Source organism: Phoxinus phoxinus (genome assembly GCF_949152265.1).
Source record: "Phoxinus phoxinus genome assembly, chromosome: 20".
Taxonomy (NCBI): Eukaryota; Metazoa; Chordata; class Actinopteri; order Cypriniformes; family Leuciscidae; genus Phoxinus; species Phoxinus phoxinus.
In genome coordinates this window covers 22,442,978-22,463,493 of record NC_136895.1, presented here as the reverse complement: position 1 = coordinate 22,463,493, position 20,516 = coordinate 22,442,978, and the positions used below count along the sequence as shown (strand labels likewise).

General features: G+C 38.7%; 1 protein-coding gene across 6 annotated transcripts in view; it reads left to right on the top strand.

The window, feature by feature from the left end:
* LOC306988933 (NACHT, LRR and PYD domains-containing protein 12-like) overlaps positions 1–20,516 on the top strand; it is a 92,309-nt gene that overhangs the window by 16,999 nt on the left and 54,794 nt on the right. For 5 of the 6 annotated variants that reach the window (XM_079594155.1, XM_079594156.1, XM_079594153.1 and 2 more), the window contains exons 3-10: positions 1,707–1,811; positions 2,053–2,094; positions 2,390–2,491; positions 4,588–4,689; positions 13,984–14,082; positions 14,573–14,680; positions 14,858–14,974; positions 15,387–15,471. In XM_079594155.1, the coding sequence (XP_079450281.1) occupies positions 1,707–1,811; positions 2,053–2,094; positions 2,390–2,491; positions 4,588–4,689; positions 13,984–14,082; positions 14,573–14,680; positions 14,858–14,974; positions 15,387–15,471 (760 nt within the window). The remainder of the gene's footprint in view (positions 1–1,706; positions 1,812–2,052; positions 2,095–2,389; positions 2,492–4,587; positions 4,690–13,983; positions 14,083–14,572; positions 14,681–14,857; positions 14,975–15,386; positions 15,472–20,516) is intronic. The other variant, XM_079594154.1, reaches the window with a different exon arrangement.

Below are 20,516 nucleotides of genomic sequence, written 5' to 3'. Positions count from 1 at the left end.
CTAATACTGTCAAATACACACAAGGTTGGTTATGTCTAAAGTGAAATAACAATAGAAAAAATCTGCTTGTCAAATGCGTGTAGACTCGTTGCGCGCAGATCTTAAAGTGACAGTAGCCCTAATACTAAACATGCTGCCGCTTGTCCTTAAAGGGATAGTTACCCAAAAATAAAAATTCTGTCATTATTTACTCTCTAATGTTGTTCCAAACCTGTATTAATTTATTTCTTGTGCTGAACACAAAAGAAGATATTTTGAGGAGTGTGGCTAACCGGGCGGTTGCTGGTCCCCATTGACTATCATAGTAGGAAAAAACTATTATGGAAGTCTCTGGGGTACATCAACTGTTTGGTTACCCACATTCCTCCAAATAACTTTTATTTTCAACAGAAGAGGGAGACTTATTCGGGTTTGAAACGGCTTAAGAGAATTTAAATTTTTGGGAGAACTATCCCTGTTAATAAAACAACAAAATACAAAGAGCATCTCACTCACTATTGACTGAGAACTTTAATAGTAGCTTTAATAAGAATCAATGTAAAATTTATACTGTGAAGTCGATGTTGTGTTTTATTTTCATATTTGTTCATTTAATTACTTTCTTCAATGCTGTTAAATACACCTGTAGCTGAAAAAATAAAGCACTGTTTATTTATTTTGTATATTAAGTTGTGTATGTGTATCTTTGTTCTTAATTTTTAATAACAAAGAAAATTACAAAGATTTTTTATCTTCGCCACTTTGGCCTAAATGTCTGCCATTCTTTTTTATTTTATATTTTGTTACCTAAGGCTTTGTTTTTAAAATAGGGACATTAGTTTGGCTGTGATGCTCAGTCACTTGCAAAATAGTAAAAACCAACATGAAAAGGAATCGTGATAAAATCGTGAATCGTGATTTTCCTGAAAAAATTATATTTTTGCCATATCGCCCACCCCTAATGTGACGTCACTGTACATTCCAAAATCCCATATGTTGGACCGTACTCCCAGGTTCATAAAATGTTAATATTAAATGGAAGTCTCGGTTGATCAGGCAAAGATGAGATGAGACAAGGCAAAGCAGATGTAAATGTACTATATATACTATACTTAATATACATATATACATATACTGTATAATATACTGTATATACATATAATTAATATAAATATACTTTAATAAAAAAATAAAAATAACGACACAAGCAAGGCTAAACACAAAATATGCATAAGTGTGCACTAAATACAAGCAATGTCAGGCACAGAACAGAGGGCTTTATATACAGAGCAAGCTAATTATCAAAATAAGTAACAGGTGTGTGAAGGACTTTGTACTGCCCGACCCTCGAACGCAAAGCGTAGGAATGGTCTGTGTCAAGAAAATAAAACTGAAATCAAAACTGAACGTGACATTATCCCACCTCCTGGCACCACGAGAGAAACAATAAAAGTGGAAGGAGGGTGGGGGACGTAGCAAGGTCGACGGGAGAGATGCAGATGAGCCAGTGGTGGACCAGATCACGGGGGCTCTGGTGGAGAGCGAGTGCCTTGAGAGACACAGATAGAAGCCAGGAGGAAGAGTATTATATATGTGAAAAACAGTATGCCAAAAGCGTAGTATGTACGAATACGTAGTATTCTAAAAACAGTCGGCGAAAAGTCCCAGGATGACCTATTACCTCCAGCGAGTTGCTAAATGTTTTTTTCTTGTTTTTTTGTCATTAGTGAAAGATCGGGCTCACCTCTATCCAGCTTTGTGTCTGTGAAGAGTGACCATTCAAAAGGTGATGGACCATACTTCAGTGAGAGAACACCATCATCTACCAAAAGGTATGTAATGGGTGTCTTATTGGTGCAACAAATAAACTGTAAGAAAGTATTTCAATAAATATTTTTTTTTATAAAACTTTCCGATTTATTTTCTTAAAGCATTGTTAGTTCATTTCTAGTGTTACAGTTTAGAAAAGAATAATACATGTTTAAACTGTTTGTTAAACATCACTTAATTGCAAAACTAAATGTGACACTGTAGTTAATTTATTTGTTTTACTCTCTATTTTTTTGTTATTAGTAAAAGATCTTTCAGTGAAGAAACAACATTACGAACCAAAAGGTATTCCACGTGATATACGTTACATTATTTAAATTGTGTTTAGGTTTTTTTTAATTATCCTGTGTATTGTATGGTGGAGACAGAGACAATTTTTGCATAATGTGGACAATAAAGTAAATTGATACCAGAACAGGAAAGAATAAAACAATAAATGTATGATTAAACTTCAGTGAGAAAACACCATCTAACAAAATACTCAAATACTGTACTTGAGCTGTTGTGTGAGTGTTTGACAATGTAGCTGGAAGAATTTCCTGTAGTCAAGATTTTTTCTCTCTACTCTTTGTGTCATTAGTGGAAGATCGGGCTCACATGTATCCAGATCTGTATCTGTAAAGAGTGACCATTCAAAAGGTGATGGACCATACTTCAGTGAGAAAAAAACGCCTAACAAAAGGTATTTCATATGTTTTGCATTACAGCGACGTTAACTAATCTTCTCACTGTGGTAAATGTGATAGAACTTGACTAAATACAAGAATAAATTACTGAACACAATGTATAACATTAATCCCCTGGAGGCAAGTTGAAAGTAGTGACCTTCTTCACCGCTGTAAGCGGCAGCACTGGCACACATCACACACACACACACACACACATACACGCAACAACCATACACACTTTTTTCACCTGTTGATGTCGCTATTGGAGAAGCGGGTGCACACGCGATCCCGATAGCACTTAGTCATTCTTCCATATTCCACACTTCCCTTCTGTTATTCCTTCCGGACATATTATCCATTTTCATTATTTGTTTGTTTTATGTATTAAATCGTCTGTTGTATGTTGGCGTAACCGGGTTGCTGGGAGCTGCGCCGGCAAACTCGAGCTCAGGTAGGGCGAGCGGTTATGACGTCATCGGACTATGCAGCGCCGGCGCAGTGGACCGGAACCCGGTGAAACCATGTCTTGTCTAAATGTGGGGTACCCAAGTTTTTAGGATAAAAGCCAAACCGTAATTTAAGTTATGATTGTCTTGCTTATTATGTTATTATGTTTATTAAAATTAGTTGGTATAAAGTTTGTTTGTTATAAGGTGGAGTTATTTGTCAATTTGAATGTGGAAGACATGGTCACCTTATGGCACGTACCTGTTAATGTTGGTCCCTGAGAAAAGGGGCGGAATCTGGCCTTTAAAGGGTTAGTTCGCCCATTTAAGACATGAAGTTGTATGCAATCCTTACCAGCACTATAGTGCATACACACGGACCCACTCTGTGGTCACCTCCCTGGTCAGAGTTCTGGTCGATGGAAGTTTTTCAAGGAAGTAGTCCTGGTTAGTTTCCGGGGCCACAAAACTGCGTTTTTACGTGAAAAAATTATTTGCGTTTCAAAGCTTGATTGATTTACATCACAAAAAACACGCCCGACAAAATGCATACCTCAGTTTTAATCGGCACTATTTTCTTTCCATTTCTATCAATCCGCTCTGCTGTCAACGTCAACAGTGCGCACGTTCCGATCACCTGTAGCTATGAGACAGCTTTGGCTGGTTGCCATCGGCTACTCTGCGGGTGCTAAAATATCCAGAATCAAGGATTTTCGTGTGTGCAGTGCTCACTTCAGCGAAGACGATTACATCCCCAACCAAGGAGGAAAAATAAAAAATATAATTTTAAAGAGTTTTGCTGTACCACTACCAGTCGCACGGTAAGCTCTATTATACTAACTTGATCCCATGTCTAAACTGTACTGTAAACAAGCTGATGTTTAGACTCCAGTGGAAATCACGTGAAAAAAAGTCTAATATAAAAACAGTATAGGATATAGGTACAATTTGCTGAAAAAACTATTTGATTGAACACACACACAATTGAGTTCATAAAGGTATCCCTTTGGCGTTGTGCTAAAATTACTTTCATCATCATCTGTTCCGTCTGACATTGTGCTAAAATTGGTTTCATCATCAGAAGTTTTGTAGTCAGACATGTTGTTAGCGAGTCGCGTTATCAACAGCTGATCTGAACGTGCGCACTGTTGACGTTGACAGCAGAGCGGATTGATAGAAATGGAAAGAAAATAGTGCCGATTAAAACTGAGGTATGAATTTTGTCGGTCGTGTTTTTTGTGATGTAAATCAATCAAGCTTTGAAACGCAAATAATTTTTTCACGTAAAAACGCAGTTTTGTGGCCCCGAAACTAACCAGGACTACTTTCTTGAAAAACTTCCAGCGGCCAGAACTCTGACCAGGGAGGTTACCACAGAGTGGGTCCGTGTGTATGCACTATAGTGCTGGTAAGGATTGCAGAACTTCATGTCTTAAATGGGTGAACTAACCCTTTAAAACCATCTAACAAAATACTCAAATACTGTACTTGAGCTGTTGTGTGAGTGTTTGACAATGTAGCTGGAAGAATTTCCTGTAGTCAAGATTTTTTTCTCTCTGCTCTGTGTCATTAGTGGAAGATCAGGCTCACATGTGAAAATTCCCAGGATGACCTATTACCTCCAGCGAGGTGCTAAATGTTTTTTTTTGTTTTTTTGTCATTAGTGAAAGATCGGGCTCACCTGTATCCAGGTTTGTGTCTGTGAAGAGTGACCATTCAAAAGGTGATGGACCATACTTCAGTGAGAAAAAAACACCTGACAAAAGGTATGTTGTGGCAAAAATTCATCAAACCAACATCACTGCATAAGAGACACTCAGAGTCAAATTATAAAAAGAGAAGTATTTATTATTGCAAGAATAGGAGCAGTCTAATACACAGTTGTTACCCTGTGCCGAAGAGTGACACACACCCTGACAGACTGAACCACCTTTTTATCCTAGTTCTTCCAAGGTCTTCTTCCCACAGAGCCTTCCTCCCAGTAGTTTTCCATAGACAAAGGAACCATATCTAGTTTAGATTCGTCACTAGTTGGCCCACTAAGCCCCCCTCCACCAAATGGCCTTCTGACACTGGGGTCAGAGGTCCTTGTTCGTCTGTTTTCTGGAGTGTCTCTCCCTTCTGCCTCCCCAGGTACATAAACACATAAACCTGAGAGCAGTTCCCTGTTCTCACACCGTACTGCAAATGGCAAAAACACATGGCATTCCTTTGCAATAGACTAAAAGTCAATGAAAGATAAAAACTGCCATTACAGGTATTTCATATGTTTTGCATTACAGCGACGTTAACTAATCTTCTCACTGTGGTAAATGTGATAGAACTTGACTAAATACAAGAATAAATTACTGAACACAATGTATAACATTAATCCCCTGGAGGCAAGTTGAAAGTAGTGACCTTCTTCACCGCTGTAAGCGGCAGCACTGGCACACATCACACACACACACACATACACGCAACAACCATACACACTTTTTTCACCTGTTGATGTCGCTATTGGAGAAGCGGGTGCACACGTGATCCCGATAGCACTTAGTCATTCTTCCATATTCCACACTTCCCTTCTGTTATTCCTTCCGGACATATTATCCATTTTCATTATTTGTTTGTTTTATGTATTAAATCGTCTGTTGTATGTTGGCGTAACCGGGTTGCTGGGAGTTTAATCTGTTTGATTCATTTTTGTTGTTTTGTTACTTTGTTTTACGGGACTGTTGTAAAGTTTTCTTTCATCGAAGCAAGGACCAGGAGACGTTTGGATCACGTTCAAGCAGAAGTTATTCTTTATTGAGCGCGGCTGCAGTTCGTCAAAACAGTCTACATCTAAACAGTATACATTGTAATTTGTACATTCCAAGGGGGAGGAGACTTCTGGGGTGGAGACAAATTCAAACAAATCATACGAAAAACCTGTATTGCAGGTTATCTAGAGAAACTGAGCAAAATCAGCATATTCACTCTATTGTATTGCCAATCTAATCAGTCTAATTCTTCAACGTCTGAGCTAGGAATCAGCATAACTATTCACATGCTGATACTGGCCAGGAACCCAGAGCCATTAAAGACAAAAGGTGAAAGTCTCCCCTACAGCTAGGCTGAAAGGTGAGAATCTCAGTGATCTGACTCATTTAAAATACAATAGAGAAAACAGGACTGGCAGGAAAGGAGACTCTTGCTGGAGACTCAATAATCATCTGAAATCAGTCTACTAGAGTATGTGAGTCTCTGCGTTGTGTATTTTTTTCTTTTTCTTTGTGATAGTTGGCTCAGCAGTGGGTCGAGTCATTTTCTGGAAGGTTGTGGCTTCATACGCAGGTGAGGAGGTTGGTGCATATGGGTCTTGGGACAGTCATCCAGTGGTATCTGCACAGAGGAAGAAAGAAAACAAAAGAGAAAACGGCAACAGAGCAGTATTCGTTGTAAAGACTGCAAACATTTGGGTTGTATCCTCTGTTCAATCTGAGTCTGCTATTTGTGGTTCCTTCTTTCCCTAATTCTTAATTCATGAGACACCTAAAAGGAAACAGTGAGGTGAGGATGGACTGGTGGAGGGGAAAGGCCTATAAGGGAGTCTTCACCGCTCTCATACTACACAGTACAGCTGGCAGCGCTTCAACCCACGATACTCCTTCCTGATGCATTTTGCTTAGCCTGGTTTTGATTGTTTTGTTTGCCCGTTCAACCTGTCCTGATGCTTGTGGCCTATATGGGCAATGTAGATTCCACTTAATCTTCAACATTCTGGACACTTCCTTGACTACCTGTCCTGTGAAGTGTGTACCTAGTCAATGCTGTCTGGTAATCCCCATCTGGGAATGAAATCAGTGACAAGACATTTAGCAGTATGTGTAGCTGTAGCACGCCCTGTTGCATAAGCTTCTACCCATCTTGAGAACTTGTCTATTACTACCAAAACGTCAGTTTTTCCCTTACAACGAGGCAACGATATGTAATCAACTTGCAGGTGACGATAGGGCTGGGCATCGTTCAAAATCTTTCGATCCGGTGCCAATTTCGATACCTCAGTTTCGATACCGGTTCCTAACGATACTTTTTTCGATACCAATTTTATGAAATCCATTTTAACAAGATTACATAACATATTACCTCAGAAAAACTTTTATTTTTTATTTATTTAGTTTAATTTTTTTCAGTTTGACTCATGCTCCTTAGCCAGTGCACAAAGGAATAACACATTTTTTATAAAGTGCTCATGCTCACCAAAGCTGAATTTTTAAATAAAAAAATACAGTAAAACTTTAGTAATATTGTGAAATAGTTTTACAATTTAAAATCGTATCTAATATATTTCAAAATGTAATTTATTCCTGTGATGTCAAAGCTGAATGTTCAAAATCATTACTTCAGTGTCACATGACCCTTCCGAAATAAGAAAACAGTTTACTGCTTAATATTTTGGAAACTATGATAATTTTTTCATGATTCTTTGATGAATAAAAAATTCAAAAGAAAAGCATTTATTTAAAAACGAAAATATTTTGTAACATTACACATGTTTTAATGTCACCTTTGATAACTTTAATGCATCCTAATACTGAAAAAAAATTCTGACTAACCAACACAGTTTTGAACGGCAGTGTACATTCAGTAGGTTATTATTTATTGCAATATAAACACTGTCCGAGTGATCAACAAGGTATCTCTTCATTTACCAATCGAAGACGAAGCAACTTTCTGCTCTTATGTTTACTCCGTGCACTGTCAAGGTCTTCATCGTGTTTGTCGTGGTACCGGTCTTTGCAGCAATTATTTTACCGCAAATACTGCATCGTGTGCTGTTGGCATCGAGCCTGGAGAAATGTAGCCACACTTTTGATCGACTTTTCCACATCTTTAAGGTATTATGTGTGTGTGCTCGCGTCTCATATGAATATGTGCACGGAGAGTTTGTGTGTGTGTGCTCGCGTCTCATAAGTATGCGTGTCGAGAGTTTGTGCGTGCGCGCGCGCGTCTCATATGAGTGTGCGCGGAGAGTTCCGCGCGTTTCGTGTGAAGAGAGTTTGCGTGTATGTGCGTGAGCGACTTTATGTGTGTCATTGTGCATTTCATATGTATTTGTTTGAGCACTGACCTTGACGAGTTAACTCCTTAGGTATCGAAATCTGGAACCGAACAACATGTCATGTTTCGATACTCGATAGTATCGAGGCAATTCGGTCGGTACCTAAAAAGTATCGAGACTCGGTACCCAGCCCTAGGTGACGAAATGGTCCTGGTGGAGCTGGGGTATGTGCTGCTGGTGTAGTGGCTGCTGGTACAATATTATTTTTCTGACATGTAATACACCTCTTGGCTGTTTCGGTGGCTACATTTCTGAATTTTGGATTCCACCATTGATTTGAGAACCTGTGATTCATTGTTGCTGGACCACTGTGACCCAAATTGTGTAATTGTTGAGCCAAATATGGGAACAGTGATTCGGGAGCGACATACTTCCCCCCTTTGGTCCAGCAACCGGATGAATCCACTGTGGCTCCTTTGTCTAACCATGTCCATGCTTCATATAAAGGAGCGTCTTTGTACAGATCAATGATTGATTCAGGAGGCAGAATTGTCTTCTGTGCTACACTACCTGAGCACACTTGCACAGTCTCATAGGAACAAGCCTGTTTAGCTGCTACATCTGCAAGATTATTACCTTTAGCTTCCTCAGTGTTAGTTGTAAGATGTGCTTTCACTTTGATCACTGCTAATTTCTTTGGAAGTTTCATGGCAAACATTAGATCTTTCACTAATCCAGCATGCTTAATGGGGGATCCAGCAGAAGTTAGAAACTGTCTGGTTTGCCAAATGACACCAAAATCATGAATTACCCCAAAAGCATACCTGGAATCTGTGTAGATATTTGCAACCGATCCTGAAGCTAGCGTGCATGCTCTTGTTAAGGCTACTAGTTCTGCCGCTTGAGCTGAAAAATGATCTGGAAGATGACCTGAAACAACTACTTCAGTGGTGGAAGTTACTGCATATCCTGCTCTTCTGTTACCTTCAATAACTTGAGCGGAACCATCAACATACAACTGAGTTCTCTATGGGAGTTTCTGCTATTTCACTTTGTCTTTAACAACAGCATCTCGTTCCCATGTTGCCAACCTTTCTAAGTTACTTCTGAGAGTTCTGTTAGACCAAGTTAGATCTAGGAATGGCAAAGCTCTTCTGTACTCAGCTACCAGTCCATTTGCCCAGATGCGAACTAGGGGTCCTTTATCATCTAGCACACTTTCACAGTCATCAACGATTCCACTGTAAGTTACAGATGATTGACAAAACCTCTCAGTATATTCACTCACAGTTTCTTCTTTCTTTTGTACACAGCTAGTAATTCTAGACCAATCTATTTTGGGTCCCAGGATATTCTTTAGAATTTTCAAGACACCTTCTCTCAAATCCCCTTTACTGGCATGTAGCAGTTCAGAAGCAACAGCAGACTCAAAATTGTTGAATTCAGATTCAGTTAGAATTTGTGACTTCAGCTGTGTGACTTCTGGCAGACACATGTCGTAAAGATGCATTTTGCTGATCAATGCCCTTCTAAATGTGACCTGATCCAGCAAAATGAGTCACAGTGACCCAAATTTCAAAATTGAGATTTTGATATCAATGGAAAGAGGAGATCATAAGCTTTCAAATGATATCCTACTCAAAGTCATACCTTGAATGGTTTTAAAGATATACACATTTTAATTATGGTCATCTGCCCTCTTTTTCCAACTGGAAACCTGAGAAAATAGCTTTTAAAGTTTTTTTGCCTGTATTTTTGTAGATATCTTTCAAAATCCATTGCATTTAAAGGGATAAACTATTTTTTTTACAGCTTAATTTGACCAAAGATATTAATATATATAAATGCTATTACAGTAAACCAGGCTGAAGATCAAATTATTGTAAAGTATTTATTTGAATAAATATTTTTAAAGGCACTTTTACAAATATTTACAAAAATCAGAAAGATTGAACAGAAGTGCTACATTTTAGCTAGAGAGAGAAAGAGTGTGTGTGTTTGTGCGTGTGTGTGTGTGTGTGTGTAGGCTAGTTGACAATAACAGTGTAACAAATTAATAACGGAGATACCAACAGTTAAATATTGGGTTTACACAGAGCGCTGCGAGTCTGACAGGAGGATGGCTGGACCAATCGCGTGCCGCGGGGCTTCCCATTGACAAATGATCAGCGTTTGTGTACATTTCTAAACTTTTTGATTGGCTCAATACAACGTGTAACACCATTTGGAGAGCAGAGATAGTGACGTTTCAGGGGATACCCGGAAAAATGTTCAGAGGTGACGAGAGGATTTGAGAAAAGCAATGTTCATTTCCAACGAATTTAGTAAAACTTTGTCAAGTTTAATAGTCATTTAAATACATTTGCTCAATTATCTGGACCACGAAACTTTGGAAGATTATTTTTGAATGTCTTTTCTTTGAAATTAGCACAAATTTTTTTTTTTTTTTTTTTCACATTATCGGCCCGTATCTTAAAATGGAACGTTGCGACTTCCGACTCATTTCGCCAGATCGGGTCACAAATTCAGGAAAATTTGTGCGTGCTGGAGGTAAGCTCTGAGATAGTCTCTATATCTTTTGGTCCTAGCGCTTTGGCAACAGTTTGTATTTGGACAACAGAAGGGTTGGGAGGAACACTTTCAGTTCCCTCAATTCCCTGAGATCTTCTCCTAGCACCACATACTCTTGCAGAAATTACAGGCTCATCAGTTACTGATTGGATTGCTACATCTGTTTCAAAGAAAGCTTGTAAGTCAGGATAAATGTTATCCGGCTGACTAACTTTTTCTACATCAGTTTTTTCTATAGCTTTGTTGCGGTTCAATTTCTTAGTCAAAGAGGAAACTCAAGCTCGTAGCTCTTTGTTCTCTTCCTCTTCGGAGTTACGCTGAGACTGCTGTGTAGCTAGTGCTAAACCCAATTATCTGTGGCAACAGATTATACCCTTCACATTTTTCTTGCGGATACTTGCTCCAAGCACCTTTTTACACTCATCTATCGACCAAGTATTGTCTGGATGAATCTCATATTTCTGCGTTAGTTCCTGTCTAACTTTCTCAGTGACTATTAGGTTCATTTGTACTCCTAACAGTGATTTGAATTCGCTGTCTGACCACAAAGGAGTTGCTAGACCATTTTTTTCAGTTGTGGGAACCAGCTTAGCATTTTTTCTAACCATTTTGTGATGTTTCTTTGTTACCACAAAATAAAAATAAAAACACAAACTTCTCTGATCAACAGACACCGCTTAGCTATTGTTAACCTTCCAACGCCACACCAACAAACACTAAACTTCTCTGATCGAGAGGGTACACTTGTGAACTATTGTTAACCTTCCAACTGTAGGATTACAAATTTATTAAATGTTTAATTTAGTTTTTCCACTGCAATAGTATATAAACTGATAAAGTTTAGTAGACTGATTTCAGATGATTATTGAGTCTCCAGCAAGAGTCTCCTTTCCTGCCAGTCCTGTTTTCTCTATTGTATTTTAAATGAGTCAGATCACTGAGATTCTCACCTTTCAGCCTAGCTGTAGGGGAGACTTTCACCTTTTGTCTTTAATGGCTCTGGGTTCCTGGCCAGTATCAGCATGTGAATAGTTATGCTGATTCCTAGCTCAGACGTTGAAGAATTAGACTGATTAGATTGGCAATACAATAGAGTGAATATGCTGATTTTGCTCGGTTTCTCTAGATAACCTGCAATACAGGTTTTTCGTATGATTTGTTTGAATTTGTCTCCACCCCAGAAGTCTCCTCCCCCTTGATCCCTCCCTGCTTTCGTATGATTTGTTTGAATTTGTCTCCACCCCAGAAGTCTCCTCCCCCTTGGAATGTATAAATTACAATGTATACTGTTTAGATGTAGACTGTTTTGACGAACTGCAGCCGCGCTCAATAAAGAATAACTTCTGCTTGAACGTGATCCAAATGTCTCCTGGTCCTTGCTTCGATGAAAGAAAACTTTACAACAGATGGTGCCGTGAGCCGGATGGAGAAAAAGGAAACTCAAAGAACTTCAAGCTCAAAGATCTGAATAGGTCCAGCTTCCTCCAGATTGAAAACTTCAAGCTCCAATATACTATATTCACTGGATTGTTCGACTTTCGGGCACTTGTAAATAAATCCACCATACTCTGAACAGTGCTACGGGTTGAGCCGTCATTTTTTGTAATTTTCTGGACTGTAACACATCTGCAGTAGACTCGAAGTGACCCAGTCGGGCCTGCCAAAGGTCTACTGCATCACAGAGAACCCATGTGTAGTTCATTAAAAAAGATTTTTTAGTATTTTCATTCAATACTTTATTTACTGCTTAACCTATTAGGTTAACATCTTTTTCTACAAGAATGAAATTCAACATAAGCCAATACAATCAATGAAGTGGGGTCTATGTAACAGTTTTATTTTGATATGCATGACACAATATAACATCACAACTACATGAAAAGAGCTTTTACGGCTATAAAAAAAACAGATTTGTGATCATTAGTAAAACTGAAGGTGTGAGAATAAACACAAAACACACGTGATGTTGTCATGCGGTGAATCCGGCCAATCGTGAAACCGCTGTGTCGTCATCCGAGCTTGTGCAGCCGCTCTGGTGAAGCTGTGCAGAATGATCGAGCCGGCTGCTCTCGAATCGCTCTCGGGGTACTTCGATGGCCTATACGTGAGTCACATGCCGTCTGCGCTGTTTCAAGTCTGACAAAATTTCTAACCGGCATGCACTGCTTCAAGTCAGACAACGATCGGTCTGCTCAGCGCTGCATGAAGACAAGCCTAGATCATAAGGAGCACTTGACAGGATCACAAGTGTGACAAATATAAAATAATAGTCATAAAAATATGAAAGTTAAATACAAACCATTGAGAACCCATGAGCAGTTTATTTAAACAGAATAAAAGACAAACCAAACATAAACTTGAACTCTAGATTATGTCTTGAATTGAACAGACTTGACTATGAACAGAACAGGCTTGACAATCTCTTTTCATTTAAGAGTGAAACTCATTTCTTATTGGGTCATTGTGTTTATTATTTTCAGGTGTGTCTTATGTCATTAGTCCTTGAGTGTATATATAGCCCACATGTTACCATTCTTCCCTTCAGTTCCCATTGTTCATTGGTCAGGGAAGAGTAGGAGGCACTGGTGGTCAGGGAAGAGTAGGAGGCACTGGTGGTCAGGGAAGAGTAGGAGGCACTGGTGGTCAGGGAAGAGTAGGAGGCACTGGTGTTCAGGGAAGAGTAGGAGGCACTGGTGGTCAGGGAAGAGTAGGAGGCACTGGTAATAATAATAATAATAATAATAATAATTAATTACATTTATATAGCGCTTTATCTGAGACCTCAAAGCGCTTTACACAGAAGGGGGGAATCTCCTCAACCACCACCAATGTGCAGCATCCACTTGGATGATGCGACGACAGCCATATTGCGCCAGAATGCCCACCACACACCAGCTTATTGGTGGAGAGGAGACAGTGATGAAGCCAATTAGTATATGGGGATGATTAGGAGGCCATGATGGACAGAGGCCAAGGGGATTTTTAATGACCACAGGGAGTCAGGACCACAGTTTAACGTCTCATCCGAAGGACGGTGCTCTTTTGGCAGTATAGTGTCCCCGTCACTACACTGGGGCATTAGGACCCACACAGACCACAGGGTGAGCGCCCACTGCTGGCCTCACTAACACCTCTTCCAGTGTTAGTGGTGGTCAGGGTCAGGAGCTGATGACTAACGTGGTAGGAAGCACTGGTGGTCAGGGCGGAGCTGATGACTAACGTGGTGCTGGTGACCACTATGGAGCTGTCCTCCTTGGCCATGAGTTCATTTTGGCAGACAGTTCAGGGATGGTGTCCTTGGCTGTGTAAGAGCAGGCGGAGAGTTCAAAGAAAGCCTCCTTTGCTATAGTTTTTTTCCCCATCTACTCCTCTAATTACCATTTGCAACATTAAACCTTTTTCAAATAAGGCTGAAGTAGCTCCTGTTGTAAAGTGTTTTTTTCTCTTGTCTCTGTGTCATTAGCGTAAGATTAGGTTCACATGTGTCCTCTGTGTCTTTGAAGAGTGACCATTCAAAAGGTGATGGACCATACTTCAGTGAGAAAACACCATCTAACAAAAGGTATTTCATCTGTTACTCCAAGAGTCTTGCAGGTCATCCATTGATTAATTATTATTAAATAAGTCAAATCTATCATCACATGTAACTGTAACGGGGTGTGTGTCTATATTAAGTGAAGGAGAATCAAAAACAAACACTTCATTCAAAACACAAAACAAAAATGCAGAAGATCACAGGAGCAAATGACAGAACCAAACCAAAACAGAACAAACATGCAGTGATGTTATTTTGGTGTATGTATAAATCAAATAATTTTGAAAGAAAATTGTAAACGGCTTTACTTGTTAATGAACATGGCCATTCAATTACACAGGTAGCCACTTGGGCACTACATTCCACAGTGGAAATACAGAACAGGCAGTCAAGTATAAATACATTCCATACGGGGCTTTATTGCATCTAAGTACCATTTACAACGTCAAACCAGCAGTATCTCCTGTAGTAAAGTTTCTTTTTTCTTTTTTCTTCTTTCTGCTCTTTGTGTCATTAGTGAAAGATCATTTTCACATGCATCCAGGCTTGTGTCTATGAAGAGTGACCATTTAAAAGGTGATGGACCGAACTTCAGTGAGAAAAAAACACCATCACCTTCCAAAAGGTATTTCTTGTGTTGTTGTTTTTTATCATAAAACTGCTTTTCCAATCAATCACCTTTCTCTACTGATGAATTATGTAGCAGTAAGCTGCTGGTTTGACAATGGTTTGGCTCAATTAAATTGACAACTGTGAACCTGTTCATTTTTATGTGATTTCCTTCTTTGTGTGTGTGATTTAGTTACAAAGGACAGAAGACCACAGTAAATATTGGTGCAGAATTTACACGGTGGGAAGCTCTAAAAGAACGGAAGAAATTGAAGAGTGATGTGGAACTGGCATCTTTTCTTCTCAACAGGTGAGAACACAATATACCACAGTTTACATTTTACAATGTATTACCATAAATTACAACATAAAATTAAATGGATCTACTTTGTAAAACATTTTCAGACTTAATAAGCCATGAAATGCAACATAGTTTTTTACATTTAATGTACCTGTGCCTTTTGAATCAAACTGACCGTGTGCAGTGATCCATATATAAATACAAATCACATTGACACTTTTTTAAAGTTAAATTCAGCACCTTGCAATGAGATCATAAATTTCAGTCATCAGGTTCAAGTGGAATATATATGCAACTAAGTCTATTATTACAGTCTATTATTACAATCAACAGGATATTGCCCCCATATAACTCTTTCTTGTAACTGAGCCATTAGTATGGATTGAAATGCAAAAATATAATCACCTTTATTTTCTACCAGGGTTCAATATGAGAAATCAGACACAGACTTCAAGAATCACCGCTTCCGCAGGGATTTCAAAGACAATCTCCTCTGGATCTTCAAGGTAAGTGAAACAAACTTAAATGCTTAATATTTATTTGTATAACAAACAAATGTGATGCGATCTGGGAAAACCCACCACATGGTAAATTTTGACATATTACAGGTTGTGATCCCATTTTAAAGCTGTTTTCAAGCCCTTTCCAAATCTGTTTTTATTTATTTTATCGTTTGTCTGTAACAAAAGTTATGGTCATCTGAAGTCGGCTGATCGCTATGATTTTCAGAAACGGAATTTTGAGAAAAACAGATTTAATTAACGGTCACGTCCTGCTAGCGGGGCGACTGGCGCTCTTTTCTTTTATTGCCTTTTTTCATATTACATATTTTAGTAATGAACATAGATTAGGTATCATTCGAAAACTTATAAACTCAAAATTCATCCTGTGAAAACCGTTTTGAAATTGGACGATTGAGAGGCGAGCAAGATCTTTTAAACAAGCAGCTACTTCATACTCCGTTGTTCTCTTGTGCTCTGCTCCGCATCACACAATAACGTTGGATAAAAATAAATAAATAAATAAACTTGCGTGCCCTTGTAGTTTACACAGGACTGGTGGGACCTTTCTGGTATGTGGTTTATTTTGATAGGTGAACTGTCTTTGTAGTGTTAAGAGAAGGAGAGCTGTGCACGATTTAGTTTTTTTGCACCTCCGCTCCGGCGTGCGTGCAGTTCTTAAAGAGAAAGACAGTCTTTTCAGCTTGCCACTATAAATCGCCATTTTTCTGCACTAAACTAGCGAATTTTCCTAAGATATATTCAGAGATGATAGACAAGATGTTATAGAATAATAATTTATTAACTTTGTTAACTGCTTTGTTTGAAGGAGCATGTAAATCTTAGCATTTACTAACATGTGCTACTGCTAGCAAATAGCTAGCTATATAGTCTCTCGATTTAATTATGTGTCACTAAAATAAATGAAATATTAATGGATGATTAAAAAAATAAAAAACTCTTGAATCATGTCAGAAAACCTTAAAATTAGTTGGGCTGACACTATTAAATTAAGCTGTGCCAAACCACAGTAACTAAGTTGAATCAACCTTAATAAATTAAGTTGAACCAACGTACATTAAATTGGAATAACAGAATTGCATAATGATGAAATAAAGCAAGCTAGTCATGTGGAAATCCTTTCCATGATTTTTTATGTTCATTCAAAGAGTAACTTTTTTGAGTGTAAAGGAGTCTCAGCACATCTGCACACAAAGGAGTCTCAGCACATCTGCACATAAAGGAGTCTCGGCACATCTGCACATATAAAGGAGTCTCGACTAGTAGGCTATGTTGTGTACGAGGATGTTGGAGGTGGAGATTTATAGCCTTTTCTCACAGCACTTGATATAATTAAACTTATTAATTTGATGGCAGATCCAGAAAGGTTCAAAGGACAATCACCAGTGACAACTGGAGATTCACCCGTTGAAAAATGCAAAAGACATTGTTTGGACTTTGGAGTGGCTACAGAAAAAAACACACTGCAACCGCCTGGCCCACACGAAAACAAGGATAATATCTGAAGGGCATTACATGTAGTCACGCAATGCTGTTGTTGTTAACATTAACAATTTGAGAAAAGAGTATAGTTAAGCGATTGTTATTTTTAATCAGTGTGATTTACTGCAATGCTTTCCCCCCCCTTAGTTGATCAGAACAAAAGTGGATGTTACTTACTTGAGATGATGATCATACTTCAGATTATATTTTCCGGTGAAAACTCCTATGTTGGTCATACTTCCAAAAAGTATAATCTGTGATTCTGAATGGCAGTATCCACACCGGCGCGGTAATTGACAGCCACACGTTCTCTTCAATACATTGTGTTCATCCGCGCTGTGCTGTGTTGAAGCACAACCCACGTAAAGTTGATAATTCCGCAAATAACTGCAATTGCAGATTTCGAACCGAGATGGCGACAAAGAGAAAAACTACGGACTACGGACTGCAGCTAGAGATAGAAAATAAATATTTGTGTGTGCTGTAAAGAGGTTAGAAATTGTTTTATCGGAATCGGCTATAATCGGTATTGGCAGGTAAAACTCAATGAAAAATCGGAATCGGCCTAGAAAATTGTAATCGGTGCATCCCTACATTTATGGCAATGTTTACACACGTATTGCATAAAGTAAAATGGTATATTTAAGTAATTTTGTTATATCTTTCATAACATAGTTTAGAATCATCTTTACACAAAGTTAGGATATAAAAATCTAGAACCTATAAATGTATTGTTTAATTAGAAAAAAAAAATGTTTTACCTGTTCATGTCTTTTAATTTTCTTAATAAATGGGTCCTGGTGTCCTCTACAGAGGACATAACATTATGGACAGGAAAAAAAAACAGGAATATTTTTTTCTTTCAAAAATGTCTTCATTCCATTTATTAATCAGGCTCCAAACAATGTAGTGGAGCTAAAAAACTAAAACTAATAAAAAACTAAATTCACAAAACCAAGCAATGTAAAGGCAGACTAATAGATTAATAGAAAAATATTCATAGCAAAATATTTTTGGAATTCTATTCCAATTATTGGTAAAAGTGTTGACTTGTAAATAATCTTTAGGGCCCTACCCATCTGAAACGCAAATATCAAAAGCGAAACGCAAGTAGCTTTGTGGGCGGATCTCGGGCGATGTTGCTATTATACCGGCGGGATAAATGACTCTTGTGCCCGACGCAAATCTAAAATGGGTTGGTCTGAAGTATCAACATAACTCATAGGTGTGGTTTGGGCGTAATGTGAAATAAACCAATCAGAGCGTCCTCTCACATTCCCTTTAAAAGAAGGTGTATGGCGTTATTTTCCTGTCAAATGTCGAGAGCGCATTATTGTAGCGCGAAAGTACATTAATATAATGTGCGAGCGCGGATCTCTCTGCTCGCGCACGGAATATAATGCGCGAGCGCGAATCTCTCTGCTCGCTCGCGGAATATAATGTACCGAGCGCGAATCTCTCTGCTCGCGCGCGGGAACTGGGCGCGCGCTCTCAGATATACGCTGCTCTTGTAAGAATTTTCTCTGGGCTCGCTCAGAGAATATGACTGCACTTAAAACCTGTTCAGTGCCATCGCGAATCTCTCCTCTTCGCTTAAAGTAAGCGTGTATGTGCTCAGACTGTGACCCGTGCGTTCGCGCATGCCTAAGTACTCTTCTCTTCCATTTCTTTCTCTTTGCTCTTGGCATAAACGCTGTCAAAACGGCAACAACCAATCAGAAATAGGCTTCAACGACTGACCAATGAAAACGCGACATCGTACATGGAATCTTATTGGTTGACATTGAACCGCAGTTCATCAAGACGAGCCGAGATGGATCCGCCGAATCGACGAGTTTTATTTGTTTTGATGTTAAATATGTCAAATGTATCTTAGAAATGTCTGGGAAGAGGGTGATTGGATTATTTTACATAGGCCTATAAATGACCTAGACTGTCAACCACATTGTTCACACTACAGGTGCCATGCCCATTGAAAGTGAGATTTTTGAGCCAAATAGATTTGAAAGCCGATTTCAAAAGGCAAAAATAATATTTTACGTCTGATAATTAACATATTGTCTCGTGCAATCACACCAGTTATTAACCATTAAGTACGTAGCGAGATCAACTGCTAAATTCAAATCTGAACAAATATTTAGGGGGAATCTAAGATAAGACTCTAAAGGTATATGAAGATACCTTTTCTAGACGTGTTGCCCGAACTATACCTTATTGTTGCTTAAAGGGAAAAATGAAAATTAAACCCAAAATTAAAATGAGTAAAGTCATAATTTACTCCCACTAAAGTAGTTTCAAACCAGTATGAATTTCTTTGATCTGTTGAACACAAAGGAATATATTTATACATATACATATAAGAATGTAAGTAACTAACGTAAGTACCCCACCACCACGTAGCTACTACTAGTAGAATAGAAAAAATTTGATATGTGTATGAAATATGACAAGAGTTGAGCGCCTTTGTCCCTGGTTCAGTGCAAAAGCACATTTGAATTTAGCAGTTAATCTTTGCATTTATTCTTTGCCATAATCCTAATTGAACACTGCGTGTTACAGCTTCAGAATTATATTCGTATATATATCACAGTGATAAGGTAGCCTATAGCTAAGAGTGGTCCAGACCAACCTTACTAACGAATGACTTACAGAAGTTATAATTAAATAAGAACGTTTCAGGAAACACGTATTAACGTTAGATATAGCTTTAGCTTAAGGTATAATAATTTAAAGAAGGTTTCGGGAAATCCAGGCCTGTAACATTTCCTTTCAGATAACTTTAGAGTCTGGAGTACCAATTTTTACAAAACATATTGTGCAGATAGACAGTCTAGGTCATTTATATGTAAAATAATCCAATCGCCCTCTTCCCAGACATTTAAGATACATTTGACATATTTAACATCAAAACAAATAAAACTCGTCGATTCGGCGGATCCATCTCAGCTCGTCTTGATTGAACTGCGGTTCAATGTCAACCAATAAGATTCCATGTACGATGTCGCGTTTTCATTGGTCAGTCGTTGAAGCCTATTTCTGATTGGTTGTTGCCGTTTTGACAGCGTTTATGCCAAGAGCAAAGAGAAAGAAATGGAAGAGAAGAGTACTTAGGCATGCGCGAACGCACGGGTCACAGTCTGAGCACATACACGCTTACTTTAAGACGAAGAGGAGAGATTCGCGATGGCACTGAACAGGTTTTAAGTGCAGGCATATTCTCTGAGCGAGCCCAGAGAAAATTCTTACAAGAGCAGCGTATATCTGAGAGCGCGCGCCCAGTTCCCGCGCGCGAGCAGAGAGATTCGCGCTCGGTACATTATATTCCGCGCGCGAGCAGAGAGATTCGCGCTCGGTACATTATATTCCGTGCGCGAGCAGAGAGATCCGCGCTCGCACATTATATTAATGTACTTTCGCGCTACAATAATGCGCTCTCGACATTTGACAGGAAAATAACGCCATAAAGGTGCGCTTGTTCCATGGTGGATTGCTAATTATTAACATTATTACTACAATTAGCCTGAATAATTTTGGTAAATGTGTAAGCT